Here is a 17,591-nt window from a genome sequence, read left to right as displayed (position 1 = left end):
ACTTTCATCAGTCAGCTCATGCAAATTAAATACTTGGTACTTGAGCTCATTTAATTTCCCAGAACCAATATAGTTTGAGATGAAGTTATTTTTCAACTGTTCTATATTTTCTCATATTTGTTGTTCATAGATAATGTTCCTCTTGCTTCACATTGTGAAGTAGGAAATTTGCCGTCACATTAACTGAATGACCCCTGCTGATTGGAGAAAATCATCCTGGTTTGGTTGGTTAAACCTTGCACTATAGTCGTGATATTTGAACATTCCATATACTTCACTTAACATGGAATTATGTCTATGCATTTGAATCATCTCGCTTGAAGTAACCTCCAGTACAAACAATGTTTACTGAGGTATTAAATGTATTCACTTCCCTGTTCATACTGTGCTTGGAATAGTTATCAGAAATAATCTGTTATCATCAACTGGCAGGTGGTTTGCATGTAAATATACATTTTAAACCCTTTGCTTTTTTGGTTTATTGTGAACATTTTCAGAGGTCCTGATTTGGAGATGTGATGGTAAGAAGGGAGATTAAGGTTTGGTCCCAAGCCTGTAAAGGTGATTGGTTAAATCATCCTCCATCATGCTTTCCTTCCACAGATTAGCCCCTCTTAACAAACCAAACTGAATTCTGAACCACTATCATTACTCTGTCCGTATACTGTTATCTGCTTTGATACTGTTTTACAGTTTTTATTTTCGAGCCATCTTGTAGTTGCCACTGCATTTCTTTGTGGTGAGCTCAGTTCAGTAGTATGACAGAAGCTTTGTGTCACTCTGTTCTCCTTTAACCTTTGGCCCAAATGTGTCAGGGGAGTTTCACCTACAGTGGAACAAGAGGTTTTCAAGTGTCTGCTGAAAGACAAAACTGTTTGGCACGCATCTACAAACTTGTACTGAATGAAGTTCAGCCAGTAAATTGTATGTGATAACATGAAAATGGCCTTTTTGTTCTTTATTCGTCAGGTTTTCATTCTGTTTTTGGAAGTATGACAGTTTTGGGAAGTTGTGTATTTAGTTTGCTGTACCATGTTTCTTAATCCCGATCAGCCCAGGACTATGAGCCCAGTTGTGGCAGTTACGATAGCCCTGAGCTTTCAGTCAGTATCCATTTGCAGCTGATACTGAGAAAAGCCCTGAAGTGACACTTTGACCACAGGTTATGACATGGCCCCAACAAGACCTGTTATTGTTAGACAAAACACATTTCATCTCTAAAATAACATTGGTTAAATGGCCAGTATTGTTTAAAAAAAAAAAAAAAAGCAAGAGAGAGACTATAAGCGACCATGGGCACAGAGAGATAGTAGTGCTAAGACATGGAAAGAAGTAGTGCTCCATGATATGGTTAAATCATATTGTGATTAATTTGACAGATATTACAGTTGCGATATGATTCACAATGGGAATGATCATTTTAGCATCACAATTTTCATTTTCACTGAAAATACTATTAAAAGCATGATGATATGAATGAATGAATTAAATTTATTGGTCACTCAGAGAGTATAACTCTGGTCACAACCAAAGGATAGGGGCGGAAGCCTCAGCTTATATATAGCCCCCCCTTTTCTTACATATCAATCAAAACAAGAAGCATATACATACCTACGTACAAACATATGCATCACAAATACACCTACACACACAGTACATGCTTAGATATATTATACATTCACATACATAGATACAAACATACATACATCTATTTTTTCATAAGTAGTTATAATTATAATGCTCATTGCTTATTGCATATGACATCTGTTGGGGTCTGTAGCAAACAAACAGGTTTTTTTCCCATCTGGACAGCAAGTTTTGTAGTTGTCTCAGTTTCATCCACAAGTTGCAGCATGGCCAAATTATGATTTCAATAATATTTGATTAATTGGGCAGCCCTAGATAGAAAGCATAGGAGGAAATGTTTAAAGTTCAAGAAAACAGAAGAAACGTGTTGAGTCATTTCTGAAGACGAGCTACTGCACAGCTGATGAAAAATAAAATCATCCTATCGTCCCGCTCCAAAATGCCTGTGATAGCGATGTAAAGTACACACCAACCTCTTAGTCTGGAACGCTTCCTTTTTTTTTTTTATGAACTGACTAGCTATGGGCAGCTACTGTTAGCAGTTACTCAGGTAATTGATAATTGTTGTCTGGTAAGTGCTGTATTGTAGGCAACTGGACTTGTTTCAGTTTCTTGAAGACGTTTCACCTCTCGTCCAAGAGGTTTCTTCAGTTCTTACTAACTGGAGGAGTTGCAGGCTTTTAAACTCTGTGTGGGAGTGTACAGAGTTGTTAAGGACACGTGAGCTCTGAGTTTCAGAGTCGTTAGGGCCCCTTGTGGGTTGTTGACTCGACCGGCCTTCATGTGGGTTTCTAGGGCTAGGTGAGCCCAGGTGTGAATGGTTGTTAAGCTGTCTGGGGAGAGAACTCAGTACTACATTGTAGGTGAGTGATAAGTAATGTCTTAGGCCACCTCCTCTGTTCAAAGACGTTCCAGTTTGACGTAGATGGATTCTTTTACTCCTCTTTCAAACCATCTGTCTTCTTTAGCCAACATGTTTACATTGTTGTCCTCAAAGGAATGATTTGTCTCCTTCAGATGTAAGTGGACAGCAGAGTCTTGACCTGAGGAGTTGGTCCTCCTGTGTTGTGCCATTCATTTATAGAGAGGTTGTTTTGTCTCCCCAATGTACAAATCTGTGCAGTCCTGGCTGCACTGAACAGCATCAACTACATTACTCTGTTTACACCTGGGTGTTTTGTCCTTAGGATGGACAAGTCTCTGCTTCAGTGTGTGTGTAGGTTTAAAGTGAACCGGGCCTTAGTCCAGTTGCCTATGATACAGCACCTAGATTTACCATGACCTGGATGACTGAGAACCTTCTTCAACACTCTGGTAATATGTTGCCTCCTTTTTGTTTTGAGTAGGAACTGGACTTTTTAAATGTTACTGTAAATCCCCCAGCAGTATAAAACAAGTTGAATCAAAGCTCCACCTCAACCAGAAACAACAAATGCTTCCAACTCATCAGATTATGTGTAATAATAATCCAATCTAATTTGGAATATATAGTATATGTATAATACAACATACTGGTAGGGGATATTCTCCATACTGTATACTTTTTATACTTCAGTACATCTTAAAGCTGCTGCTAATGTAATTTTGTGCAATAGTGAGTGTAGGACTTTTACCTTAAATGAAGGATTCACTGTGTATTGCTACTTTTACTTTACTTTTACTTTACTTACAAACATTTGAGATGCATGCAGAAGGCATTTTGTAATGGACAGGTTAGTGCCCCCTGGTGGTTAGAGGTCAATTAAACAGCTTTGCACTGGGTGTGCATGTGCCCCAGTATTGATGTCAGCAAATCCAACACCACCTGTAAGTCTTCATAGTTTTGATTTTCTGATATTTGTTCAACCAGTGTGATGCTCTTTTGCACTTATGTTTGCCAGCATTTTTCTTCTTCAGTGTAATCCCATCAAGCATTCAATATTTTGGAATGTCTTAAACGTCTTAATCAGTAAAGCTCAACTTTGTGAAACAGCCAATTTCTTTACTGTGGTTGTTTCTCAGTGTGGGAGGTTAAGTGCAGTTCCTGCTAGCTCAAATCTTCACCCTCACTACAATAGTGACTCACAACATGGAACAGGATGTTTGTGTTTAACTTTTTGAGCAAAAACGTGTGCACGATAAGCAAGAAAAGGTGACGTGTGTGTGTGCACGCTTGCATGAGTGGAAAAGAGAGAGAGAGAGCGGGTGTTATGCAGATGTGCATCTATGAGAAAGAAATCTGGTGGTGGTGGTTCGTTGGTATCCTCATTCTACACTTTCTGGTTGCTGCTGCCACATACCAACCCTGCTCTGTTCTCAACTCTTCAGCCAGCACTGGATGATTACCAATTTATACTGACGTCTTATTTAGATAGGATTTATTTTTAGGTCTGGACACAAGATTTGCTAATTAAATATCTATGTTTCCCTCCAGTTCCCCTTCCTTTTGTATTAATAATGTAGTGTGAAACACCCAGTCTGACCAGTTTTCAGTCAGGGAAGTTCACTCATGTTGGAGGTGGGACACTGGAGGAGCAGCAGATGATCACAGATTGACTTTTTGTGTATTTTTCCATCAATAGTGTCTTCTTTAAGTCTACTGTATGGACTCCGTCTCTCAGAGCCTGCGAGGTAAGATGAGCCATCTTCAACACCAACAACATGCTCTTTTGTCTGAGTGACTGTTTGAAGGTTTGAAAAAAAGCAGTAGCTGATCTTCAGTGCCAATAACCAACAGCTTTGAAAGAACCATGCCATGTTTTTGAATGTTTTACCACAGGTACTGCTAATCACATACAGTATATTTACATTTAGATATTTAGAGACACTAGTCAAAACTAATGTACTCTTATAAGATAAATCCTACCTTTATGAAGGTTGGAATGTTCAGTTTGTCTCTATTTTTGAAGGATGTCTATTCAGCTTTATGTTCATTGTGGAGGATGTATGTTGTGATGTTGTTGTATTGTGTGATAGTGAGAAGTGTATCTAATATTTTGGTCACTCTATTAATATCACAACGGTGTAAAAGAACTGTTTGTCTGTGAGGAGATAACTGTTAGCTGGTTGTCTGGCTTGGACTGGACTATAGAGTAAGTCAAGCTTAGGTTTGCTGTTACAGAGGTCACATGTACTCACCTTTGAGTCAGTTGCACTCATGTAATTTGATATCGAGAGGGTAGCCACTCTGGCCTCAGCTAACAGCTGTTTCTGCTGTAACAGTCAGTAACACCAAATGACAAAGAGAAGGAAACATGACTCGATCTGTGGTTTGAACTGAGGAAAGAGACGGGACAGAGGTCAGAGACCACAAGATTCTTTGAAATCCTATTCCTATTACTGCTTCAATCATGACTGCTTTTGTTGCTAAATATCCTCAAGAGTGGACACTTGTCAGCTGCACTCAGTATGAACATGTCTGTGAAGCTCTTCACAGAACAATTTGGCCAAGGGAAAGGAGAGACTACAGATGGCTTCCTTGTCAGTTGTTCGCATTGAAAAAATGACTAAAAACACATTTTGAATGTTCTCAAACTAGGAATATTCCATTTCTCACAAAAAAGTGACATAGTGACTACTAACCAGAACAGTTGGTTCAGGGAATGTGTAACCACCAACTCCGATCTCACAAGTGACAGCAGAGCATGCTGCATCTCTTTTGAGGAGCATGGTTACATAAAATTGGAAAACAATGGACCAATTCATGAATTAACACATCACTGATAAATAGCACACATTCTCAAACTCGATTAGTCTCCACTGATTTGGTCAATCCCATTTAACTTATCTGATAGAGTCCCAAAATTATTGTCATTAATGTTGGTTTGACTGAGCCTTTAAAAAGAGCAGGTGACACAACTGATGCTATATCTACTGCACCTCCTCTCCCGGGGGTGGTTCCTAATCAGCAATCAACCGCTGGCACACTTTTTGTTCCTTCCATAAGTGATCAACAGAGGTCCTCTTCAGATCTCACAAACTCCATATTTAAGGTCCCAAAACATTTATTGTATTATGAAATAATGTCTGAAATTCTCTAAACAACATACACAAAAAACCTATTACTATTTAGACTAATTAATAAATAATAATCAAGTCAGAAAAATAAACAATTCATGGTGGAGTGTTGGTGATGAGTTCAGGAGTCTCACAGTCTGAGGAGTGAAGCTGCTCTGTAGTCTGGTGGTATGGCAGCAGATACTTCTGTACCTGTTGTCAGATGGCAGCAGGGTGAACAGACTGTGGCTGGGTGGGTGTTGTCTTTTAGTATCTTTGGGCTCTGTGCAGACATCTCATTTCACCGATCTCACTGATGCTCTACAGATGGTACTGGGCTGTTCTGGGCTGTTTAATCACCCACTGCAAGGCAAGTTTGTTTATATAGCACCATTCAGACACAAGGCAATTCAAAGTGCTTTACAGAGATATAGAAATGCATTAAAATAAGATATTTAAACATTAAGAAAATGTTAAATGTGCATTGCAGAGCCCTCCTGTGATGTTTCCAGTCAGGATGTTTTCTATTGCTCCTCTGTAAAAGTTGCTGAAAACTTGGCACAGGAATTTAGCCTTCTTAAGTTTTCTTAGGAAGAGCAGTCATTTCTGAGCTTTTTTTTTTAACCAGGATGGTGATGTGTGATGACCAAGATACAGTAGGTTCTCTGTGATGTTGATTCCCAGGAACCTAAAACAGTTTACCTGCTCCACCTCAGCTCCACTGATGTAGACAGGGATGTGTCTCTACCTCCTTCTTCTAAAATCAACAATTAGCTGGCCCTTTTAAATGTATGCACTGGCCTCACTTTGTTAATGTTTTGCAAACTAAAGCTTTTGTTGAAGTTCCCAGAAGCAGAACAAATAGTGTGTTTTTTTTAACTGCAACACCCCTTTGTTATATTCAGTCTGTCATGTCCATGTGTGGAGGGCGTCTTTTACAAAGGCCATACCAAAAGACATCTGAGGGATCGCCTTGCCAAGCAAAAATATGCCATTAGACTAGGAATCTGATTACCCTATGGCTAGACACCTCAGTGAACATCACAATGTTAATGATGCTTTGTTGCTCATCAAGGGTATCGAGCACATCAAACCTGGAGAGGAGAGCCAGTAAACAAGACAGAATACAAAAACTCAACCAAAAGGAGGCTTTTTGGATTCATAGACTGGATGTGTTAAAGTATCCTGGTCTCAATGATGACATATATTCCACATGTTTTCTGTAAAGGCTTCCTCCTCTTTTTTTGATTGCCTTTTGGGGTATTATATTATGTATATGGGTGTCTGTTATTTATGTTGTAAGCATGTAAACCTTTTGTGTCATCTAATCTTTTGTTGTTTCATTGCTTCATTAACTTGAATGTGTTTCACCTGGTATGCCATCATCTGGGTCATGTGAATGCCTCCAGTTGGCCACCATATAGGTGAGGCCACATGGTGTTGTTTGTTTCGAAGCCCTGATGAAAACCTGATGGTTGAAACATGTTGGCTTTTTTAATGATTGCCCTTATAAGTTAGCCATGAAAAATAAAGGCTTTTTAATATATCCTTCCTTTATTCTTGATATTTTATGGATTGCCTTTGGAATCAGCTGCTTTGGTTTGATTTTTTCCCAATATGAACTCTCATCATTATTTACAATCTGGCTAGTGATGGTTATGTCGTCCACAAACTTAATTAAAAAAAACAGAACATAAAAGACACTAAATGTACTCTTTCTGATGAGTCTATGTTGGTCCAGAATCTCACTGTCATTGTTGTATGTAGTATGAATGGAACAAGGTAGTTCACATTAGCTATATGCAGATGATAATGGATGATAAAGGTTCAGCAGTATTCATTATCAGATACTTGAGTTCGGTCAATTCTAGTGCCCCTGTTTGTGTGTCACCCTGTGAGCAGATCAGATCTCAGAGCTGCTGAAGCCAAACAGAGTCTGTCTGGTGACTCCTGTAGTCCTGAACAACTCCAGTCAGCCATGTGGGAGATCAGCCAACAGGTTTGTGGTGAGTGATGGCCCACTTCCCACCTGGGGCAATGAAGACTTTCATTCTAATATTGAATGTATTATGCTTACTGTATATAGAAACCAGGTGCAATCATGGCAGGTTCAGAGGTTTTAAGTAGAGGACAAATATGATATACTTGGATCAAACATGCAGAAACCAAACCATTATTGGTGTATGTGAAAGACTGTTCTGAACAATTTTGTATTACAGTCCCATCCTGTTGGATTAGTGTGTATGTCATTATGTATATGTTTTTACTGTAACCTGCTTGAGGCAAGGCTGTATTACAGAACACATAAGGTAGGCCCTGGCCCCTTGGTCCCCAGACCCTCAGGGTCCTGGAAACCCCAAGTTCACTGTGTGCACTCAGTTTATGGTATATTGTTTAATATCTTCCTAGGATATACAGATCTAATCAAGTGAAATAATAAAGGTGACACCTGAAAAATTACCTTATACTTTTTGAGGGATTTAAATCTCATTTCAAAACTAAAATTACTGCTAACTAACTAACTAACTAACTACAAAACCCCTGGTACAACTGCTGTGCCAGATGCAACAGCCATGTTGTTCCTGATGGGGGAGCTATAGGTCTGTCAGTCATGTCTAACAACCTCTCTCTGCTTTTTCTCTTCATCTCTCTCTGTAATAGGTACTGAGTCTATGGAGATGTTACTTGGTTATAAACAAACAGCCTGTCAGGGTAATTCACAGCTCACACACCTTTTGTAAACCAACACCCATTAGCAACTTCCTTCCACAAAGTTTGAAATATCTGGGTTGTATTTTTCTCATTTCTTTTGACCGGTTAAACTGCTCACTCTGACTGCTCTGATGTGTCACTGGGAATGCAGGGGTGTTCCTAAAGGGTTGCAAAGTTGTGCTACATACATTTCTTTTCATTTTCTGGCCTTCATTGTTTTTCTAAAAAAGAAAATTCAATAGTTTTTCAGATGTGTGACTCTATCTGAAGTATAGAGTGAAAACACACTGATGGAGATGCTCTTATAGACATCTGAAACCTGTGATGAGGATTTGTAAGCAGACACTGCTTTGACACTTCATTTGATAGTTATTGAGCTGTTAAAATAGCTCCATATAATAACTTTGTTAAAAGTGAAAGTTTCCCATACAAGTAGTACTTGAGTAAAAGTCTTAAAGTATCAGAAATAAATGACAATAAATCTTTCAAAACTATAAGTCAATATTTACATGTATGTATATACTGTATACTATAGGTTGACTGATTATCGGCCTGGATGATTATTTGACCCACATTTTACTGATTGTCAATATCCGTTTCTGATTGCCATTTAAATGAATATATTCAAATCTGCGCTACTTTATCTGTGATATGCAAATATCGGCCGATAATATCAGCCAATTGATATAACGGCTATAGTAAATACTCAAGTAAGGTACAAGTACCTCAAAATTGCACTGAAGTATAGTAGTTGCATAAATGTACTAAGTTACATTCCGTCACTACTAGAAAGACATTATTTCACTCCCCTCTTATAACTTAAACCTCACAGTGATCAGTTTTTGTTGAAATTCTTCACAACCAACTGAATATTTTCCAAAAACATGATTACTAGTATGTTCTTTAGAATATCGAGGATAACACAGACACTGTTTGTGAAAATCAATGCTGCTTTTGAATGTTCAAAATTAATTTTTTTCAGTTAGAGCAGCACAAACTAAATACTGTACCATCCACCTTTATCATATTGTGCTGGTGAAGATATCCCAACCCTGGATATGTAAAAGCAAAATGGAGGGATAGATTTTGGAGAACTTTTAACCACCATGGTTATTATGTCCATGTAGGTGGAGAGCACATTCAGCTACCTGGAGATTTGCTCCATCAACGTTCACAGCCTGACACAGGTAAACTCTCTTTCAAAATCATACTTGTAAAATCAAATTATTTTTCTTCATCATTTACCCAGTTATACAGTATATTTGTATTCAGTAGAGCACTAGATGCAAGATAAGAGCAATATGCCGTAATTATTGTAAAACCTTGTGAGATTAAATATTTCAATAATTGGATGTAAAGCTAAAGACAGGATTGGCTTATATGTTTATGCTCACATTAACCATCATGCATGAATCCATGATACTGTGTGTGTTCCAGATTGTTTTGGAGACAGACAGGCAGACTCTGTCTTTCAGTGTATTTGATGTTGAGGATCTTGAGGCCATGGTTAGTCACATGACTGCCTCACTGAAGAGGATCTTCCCTGACTCATCACCAGGGTGAGTTTCACTCCTCAACATGCTCATATTCTTACATATCTTAGATTAATACATCATGTCATTGGATACATCATGTCAGTAGATGGATCTTGTCAGTAGATACATCATGTCAGTAGATAGATCATGTCAGTTGATAGATCATGTCAGTGGATAGATCATGTCAGTAGATAGATCATGTCAGTGGATAGATCATGTCAGTGGATAGATCACGTCAGTAGATACATCATGTCAGTGGATAGATCACGTCAGTAGATACATCATGTCAGTAGATAGATCATGTCAGTAGATAGATCATGTCAGTGGATAGATCACGTCAGTAGATACATCATGTCAGTGGATAGATCACGTCAGTAGATACATCATGTCAGTAGATAGATCATGTCAGTAGATAGATCATGTCAGTAGATAGATCATGTCAGTGGATAGATCATGTCAGTATATACATCATGTCAGTAGATAGATCATGTCAGTAGATAGATCATGTCAGTAGATACATCATGTCAGTAGATACATCATGTCAGTGGATAGATCACGTCAGTAGATACATCATGTCAGTAGATAGATCATGTCAGTAGATAGATCATGTCAGTATATACATCATGTCAGTGGGTAGATCATGTCAGTAGATTGATCATGTCAGTAGATAGATCATGTCAGTTAATACATCATGTCAGTAGATTGATCATGTCAGTTAATACATCATGTCAGTGGATAGATCACGTCAGTAGATACATCATGTCAGTAGATACATCATGTCAGTAGATAGATCATGTCAGTGGATAGATCATGTCAGTATATACATCATGTCAGTAGATAGATCATGTCAGTAGATAGATCATGTCAGTATATACATCATGTCAGTGGGTAGATCATGTCAGTAGATTGATCATGTCAGTTAATACATCATGTCAGTAGATTGATCATGTCAGTAGATAGATCATGTCAGTTAATACATCATGTCAGTAGATAGATCATGTCAGTGGATAGATCATGTCAGTAGATACATCATGTCAGTAGATACATCATGTCAGTAGATGGATCATGTCAGTAGATACATCATGTCAGTAGATGGATCATGTCAGTAGATACATCATGTCAGTAGATACATCATGTCAGTAGATAGATCATGTCAGTATATACATCATGTCAGTAGATACATCATGTCAGTAGATACATCATGTCAGTAGATGGATCATGTCAGTAGATAGATCATGTCAGTGGATAGATCATGTCAGTAAATACATCATGTCAGTAGATACATCATGTCAGTAGATAGATCACGCCAGTGGATAGATCATGTCAGTATATACATCATGTCAGTAGATACATCATGTCAGTAGATAGATCATGTCAGTTGATAGATCATGTCAGTAGATGCATCATGTCAATGGATAGATCATTTCAGTAGATAGATCATGTCAGTAGATACATCATGTCAGTGGATAGATCATGTCAGTTAATACATCATGTCAGTAGATAGATCATGTCAGTTGATAGATCATGTCAGTAGATAGATCATGTCAGTAGATACATCATGTCAGTGGATACATCATGTCAGTGGATAGATCATGTCAGTTAATACATCATGTCAGTAGATAGATCATGTCAGTGGATAGATCATGTCAGTAGATAGATCATGTCAGTGGATAGATCATGTCAGTAGATACATCATGTCAATGGATAGATCATGTCAGTAGATAGATCATGTCAGTGGATAGATCATGTCAGTAAATACATCATGTCAGTGGATAGATCATGTCAGTAAATACATCATGTCAGTAGATAGATCATGTCAGTGGATAGATCACGTCAGTGGATAGATCATGTCAGTGGATAGATCACGTCAGTGGATAGATCATGTCAGTAGATAGATCATGTCAGTGGATAGATCATGTCAGTGGATAGATCATGTCAGTGGATCGATCATGTCAGTGGATCGATCATGTCAGTGGATAGATCATGTCAGTAGATACATCATGTCAGTGGATCGATCATGTCAGTGGATAGATCATGTCAGTGGATCGATCATGTCAGTGGATCGATCATGTCAGTGGATAGATCATGTCAGTAAATACATCACGTCAGTAGATAGATCATGTCAGTAAATACATCATACATCATGTCAGTAGATACATCATGTCAGTAGATAGATCATGTCAGTAGATACATCATACATCATGTCAGTAGATAGATCATGTCAGTAGATACATCATACATCATGTCAGTAGATACATCATGTCAGTAGATAGATCATGTCAGTAAATACATCATACATCATGTCAGTAGATACATCATGTCAGTAGATAGATCATGTCAGTAGATACATCATACATCATGTCAGTAGATAGATCATGTCAGTAGATACATCATACATCATGTCAGTAGATACATCATGTCAGTAGATAGATCATGTCAGTAGATACATCATACATCACGTCAGTAGATAGATCATGTCAGTGGATCGATCATGTCAGTGGATCGATCATGTCAGTGGATAGATCATGTCAGTAGATAGATCATGTCAGTGGATCGATCATGTCAGTGGATCGATCATGTCAGTAGATAGATCATGTCAGTGGATCGATCATGTCAGTGGATCGATCATGTCAGTGGATAGATCATGTCAGTAAATACATCATACATCATGTCAGTAGATACATCATGTCAGTAGATAGATCATGTCAGTAGATACATCATACATCATGTCAGTAGATAGATCATGTCAGTAGATACATCATACATCATGTCAGTAGATACATCATACATCATGTCAGTAGATACATCATGTCAGTAGATAGATCATGTCAGTAGATACATCATACATCATGTCAGTAGATAGATCATGTCAGTAGATACATCATACATCATGTCAGTAGATACATCATACATCATGTCAGTAGATACATCATGTCAGTGGATAGATCATGTCAGTAGATACATCATACATCATGTCAGTGGATAGATCATGTCAGTAGATACATCATGTCAGTAGATACATCATGTCAGTTGATACAACATGTCGCAGGATGGATTTGATTATCACAGGCACATGCTGTCAAGTAGACAATATTATGGTAACAATTCATTTGAATTTGTTGTTTGTTGTAGACAGCAATTGACACAGTTTATCAAGTTCCCCCCAACTCAACAACTCAGTGATTTTTTTCCCTGGATGACACCGAAGTAGGCTATATTGCAGTTACTGTACTTTAAATTGCACACCTGTTTCCTTCTAGAATGGGTATTACAGCCAATAACCCAAAATACAATCTCTCTCTCTCTCTCTCTCTCTCTTTTCTCTATTCAATGTAATTGATTTCGAAGGTTTTGATTTGCCAAAGCAACAAGGTACAGATTTTAGTACACTCAAATAGCAACAAATGAATTAAAGATAAAAAAAAGGAGCAACCTAACCCTAACATTACAAAAACATGTGTGTGTGTGTGTGTGTGTGTAGATGGTGTCCATATTTAGTGATGTTTTCATTATGTATCCCTCATATTGTGCAGCTAGGTAAACTGATTTTCCCTCTCTTAGTAGAATCTTTTTATTTTTAGTTGTCATCTAATTCTCTCTTTAAAAGTCATGTGTGCTGCTTTTATATTGTATTGTTTCGAGCACATGTGTAAGTACTGTGTGTGTGACTTGAAGATGTTGCAAGGACATAAGGTCTGTGGACATAATTCTTAATTAACAGATATTGAATGAGGCTGTGCTTACTACAAATGTGTGTTTTGTGTCTCAATGTCATGGCAGAATTATGGCCATTTATATGCAGGATTGTTCATGCCACATTGTGGTAGTACAGTATCAAAAGGTTGTCATGTTGTCCGAATAGAAAACAAATAATAGTGTTATAGTTACATACTGTATATAGTTAAACTACATCATTTATAAATCTCCACTCCATGCAAAGAGAATGTTAGCATGCTAACATAGCAAACATTGCCAGATCACGGCATGTCTAAGTGTGTCAAAGTACAGCCTTGCAGACTATAGACTCAACAGTATCATGTCAATCCTAGACAGTATATTTCTTGTTCTTCAATCTCCAGGAAGCTTTTAAAGATGGTTCCTCCAGATCTCCAGCGGAGACTCCTCACACGGACTGCTGTGATAGAGGAGCAGCTCAACAGTCAGCCTGGCCCCTGTGGTATGGAAATGTAGCACTTTTATCCAGAGCACTTTGCACACACACACATGCGCGGGCATGCACACACACCATTGGCAGTAAATTACCCCGCAGGGTGCTTGCCTGACAATTAGGAGACATTTTTAGATGTGTACAGGAGGAGGTGGGGATCAATGTCTATGTTGACATGTACAGAGCCATTTGTTAATTTGCCATACTTTGTTAAGCAAAAGATGACACTGTCAGTTTTTTAACAGACTGGTTTCTGTATCAGCTGACCATCACCATTTGTGTTTCATGGAAGCTCATATGTTTGCAGACAGATAGTGTTTGACTGTGTGTTTCCCAGGAGGATTCTCTGATACCTACGCTGCTCTGTGTGATTTCAATGAGATGCCATTTAGAGAGGAGATCCAGTGGGTGAGTCACTACTGTAAAGGGGCATAAACACTTTAATATGCCATGTTTACCAAACCTAACAAGGAAATACTTTGCCATGAATTCCTTAAGTGGAACTTGTTAGCATTGGTGATTTTAAATAAATAATATCTAACTAAATAAAGCATGGCTAACTGTTTTCACAGGATGTTGACAACATCTACAACATCAACAACTGGAGACAGTTCAACCTGCAGGACTTCAGCCACTTAGACAGCAGGTGGGATTGAGGACTGTGCTGTCTGAGCCACTCTTACCTTACACACTCTGTTAACATTCCTCTTCTCGTTTCTCATTGTTTCTTCTCTCCTCTTCTCTCAGGGACTTGGCATTAGCAGTAGCAGCTCTGTCTTTCAATCAGTGGTTTACCAAGATCTACTGCAAAGAACTCAAACTGGTACATTATGCTTTCTTTTTGGTCAATTGGTATGTCTTGTTTAAGAATTGTCAAAGGGTTTGTTCTCATGAATCCAGGCTTTTCAAAAAAATTGTGTCATTTGATGCATGCAGACAACGTTTACAAGTCCATTTCATAGAAATGCCCACACTGACTAAAAAGTGAGATTTATACCATATTCACAATGTGAAGGTTTGGCTCAAAGGAATATTAGTAGCACAACGCACAGGCCATGCAATTCTATAGACATTATCAAACTAGTGATGATCAATAAGGGAGAGTGAAAAGCAAAATATGTTTTATCATGAACTCATCAGCTGCCTGGTTGTGGTCACATGACCTATAAGGAAACCAGAATGAATACATGGGGTATATCCCAACTCTCTTATTTGATAACTCCTCACTCATGGCTTGAACCGGATGTTGTTCTGGTCCACAAACACGCAAGTCGTTCCTAAGTTCTTATTTGTGATGCGAGGAGCGACACACCAACACACCCACCACGCCCACAACGCCCCCTTATTGGATATTTGTTACTGAGTGGATGCTGCAGCTGATCAACTTGTCCTGCTCTCACGTCACTGGATTTTCTTACTGGGGTAAAAATGTAAATATGTTTTATCTACAGATACCCACCAGTTCCCACCATGAGCAAATATTTCGTGACAGTAGCGAGCAAAACTCTCCTTTAACAGACAGAAACATGGAGATGTATTACTCTGCTCTTAATAGTTTTCACTCATTGTGTGGAACCGTAAAGATTAAATCTGGGAATGCCAGTCTGGGAATTTGTTTTGGACTGTCTGTCTCTGTGTCTTTGTGCCCTCAGTCAGTAGACGTCCAGCAGCAGCTGACCTTCCTGCTGTCCAGATCTCCCAGTTTGGAGGAGCTCTCACTGGAGGCCAGCGGACTCAAACTGTGAGTTTGTTTGTGACGCAGATTTGTAGGTATATTATCTAGCGTTTGCAGGTAGGCAGAGTAAGTAAACATTTTCCTCAACAAGACTTGTAAAGGTGCATTTCAACAAACAACTTGCTCTGAGCTGCCTCATTTCAATGAAGCTTCTACCTCTTTCTATAAAATACCACACAGGTGGACACAGAATTTCAAGGTCAGGAAAATAGCAAACAGCTGAAGCGCTGCTTACACTTGTCATTTGCACAGTGGGTTGCTGCACCTAAATAGCAGGTATGATTGGAGATGGCCACAAAATGCGCCCCGGTCTTTGTGCTTGCATGATTAAAACAGGGTTTGTGTCAAGTGTATAATGATTGGTGGTGGTCCTGACCCCCAGTTATGAACGTGTTGCACAATTCCTGCTACTACTTAGACAAGAGGTATTTCAGGCCTTTACACACCAGTGACGTGATGAATATACAACACTTAAATGTGAATTTACTATGAATTAACTGTCTGCAAATACTTTGCATGAAAACTATTCATACCCGAAGCAAGGCAAATTTCCGATGGTATGCTCCAGTATGCAAACAAAGCACAGATGTCCTTGTGTTATATAATACTGTGCGATGACAAATGTAAATAATCAACAGGTCCACCATTGTTATGAGTTGTTTTGTCCGTTTTTGCAACATGATTGGTTGACATTCATGCAGTGGAAGCTCAGAAAAATAGACCTTGTTCAGAAAAAAATGCTGTTGCTTGACATGAAATGACAAAAACAACAGAAAACAAAATTACGCATGAATGAATCGCACAAAAAAACAACAGAAAACAAAATTACGCATGAATGAATCGCACAAACAAAACCCCCATTGGATAATACTTTTAGTCATCACATCCACATTACTGATGACCTTTTTATCAAAAATCTCACTGTGTTCATATTTTGTGAAAGTACCAATAGTCATCCCTACAATATTGTCACAATATATTTGGTATTTGGTCAAAAAGAATGCTTTTGGGAAGATTTCAAAATATTGAGATATATATTGTGTATCACAACATCATTGCTTATATTTACTTTGGGAACATTAGTAATTAGCAATAAATATCTCAGATATTTTACTGTTTTTGGCATCAGTGTGTTGTTTTCTGTCAGCTGATGATTTGAATATGCACACTGTCATATCATCCAAGAGACACTGAACCACAGGGTTTGGGAAATATACCTGAAGAAATGTTTGAACTCCATCTTTCATATGCAAATCTAAGCAGACTGTTTCTATTGTAATTTAAAGATTGACTGAGATTGAGAAGTAACCTTGTTTTCTGCTGCAGAGACTTTGCAATTAAATTGGCAGCTGCCCTGCGGGAGCACGCCTCCTCTACCCTGCAATCAATCAACCTCTCAGGAAATCCAATTGAGGATAAAGGTGGGCTTTTTAAATATCACACCTGAGTGGTAGAAGCACAATATTACAATAGACCAGTATGTCTAAGCCGTGTTGCATCTTGAGCCAAGTAACCAGTTTACTTCCTATGTGAAGTTTTGTCAGCTAGTGAAGTGGGTGGCTGCGGTAATTGTTTAAATCAGTACCAACACTGGATTGTACACATGTTCTGTGTGTGTGTGTGTGTGTGTGTGTGTGTGTGTGCGTGTTCTCTTCTAGGTGTAATAGCTCTCAGTCAGGAGTTGGGGAGTCTAGCTAAAGGACTTAAGCACCTCTCTCTGTCCCGGGTATCAATGACTGCTAGAGGTACACACACACACACACACCTACCTACAATAAATATTACAACATGCTCACGTTGGTCTGTTTTTTACCATATATTTATATATGCCTTTATAGTTCTAAGAGCAGTATGAAGGTGGAGGATAAAGAGGAGGCAG

The 17,591-nt window shown here is 38.5% G+C and overlaps 1 protein-coding gene across 1 annotated transcript in view; it reads left to right on the top strand.

Moving 5' to 3' along the window:
• The first annotated feature begins 4,146 nt into the window (after nt 1–4,146).
• The window catches only part of carmil2 (capping protein regulator and myosin 1 linker 2), an 82,922-nt gene continuing 69,477 nt past the window's right edge, over nt 4,147–17,591 (top strand). The window contains exons 1-12 of the mRNA XM_084363214.1: nt 4,147–4,197; nt 7,465–7,568; nt 8,224–8,274; nt 9,402–9,461; nt 9,712–9,833; nt 13,889–13,986; nt 14,315–14,385; nt 14,550–14,623; nt 14,725–14,800; nt 15,630–15,718; nt 17,039–17,133; nt 17,371–17,457. Of these exons, the coding sequence (XP_084219340.1) occupies nt 4,170–4,197; nt 7,465–7,568; nt 8,224–8,274; nt 9,402–9,461; nt 9,712–9,833; nt 13,889–13,986; nt 14,315–14,385; nt 14,550–14,623; nt 14,725–14,800; nt 15,630–15,718; nt 17,039–17,133; nt 17,371–17,457 (955 nt within the window). The 5' untranslated portion in view covers nt 4,147–4,169. The remainder of the gene's footprint in view (nt 4,198–7,464; nt 7,569–8,223; nt 8,275–9,401; nt 9,462–9,711; nt 9,834–13,888; nt 13,987–14,314; nt 14,386–14,549; nt 14,624–14,724; nt 14,801–15,629; nt 15,719–17,038; nt 17,134–17,370; nt 17,458–17,591) is intronic.

The sequence above is a fragment of the Pagrus pagrus genome (assembly GCF_965226575.1).
Source record: "Pagrus pagrus genome assembly, chromosome: 10".
NCBI lineage: Eukaryota > Metazoa > Chordata > Actinopteri > Spariformes > Sparidae > Pagrus > Pagrus pagrus.
This window is presented reverse-complemented; position numbering and strand designations above follow the sequence as displayed.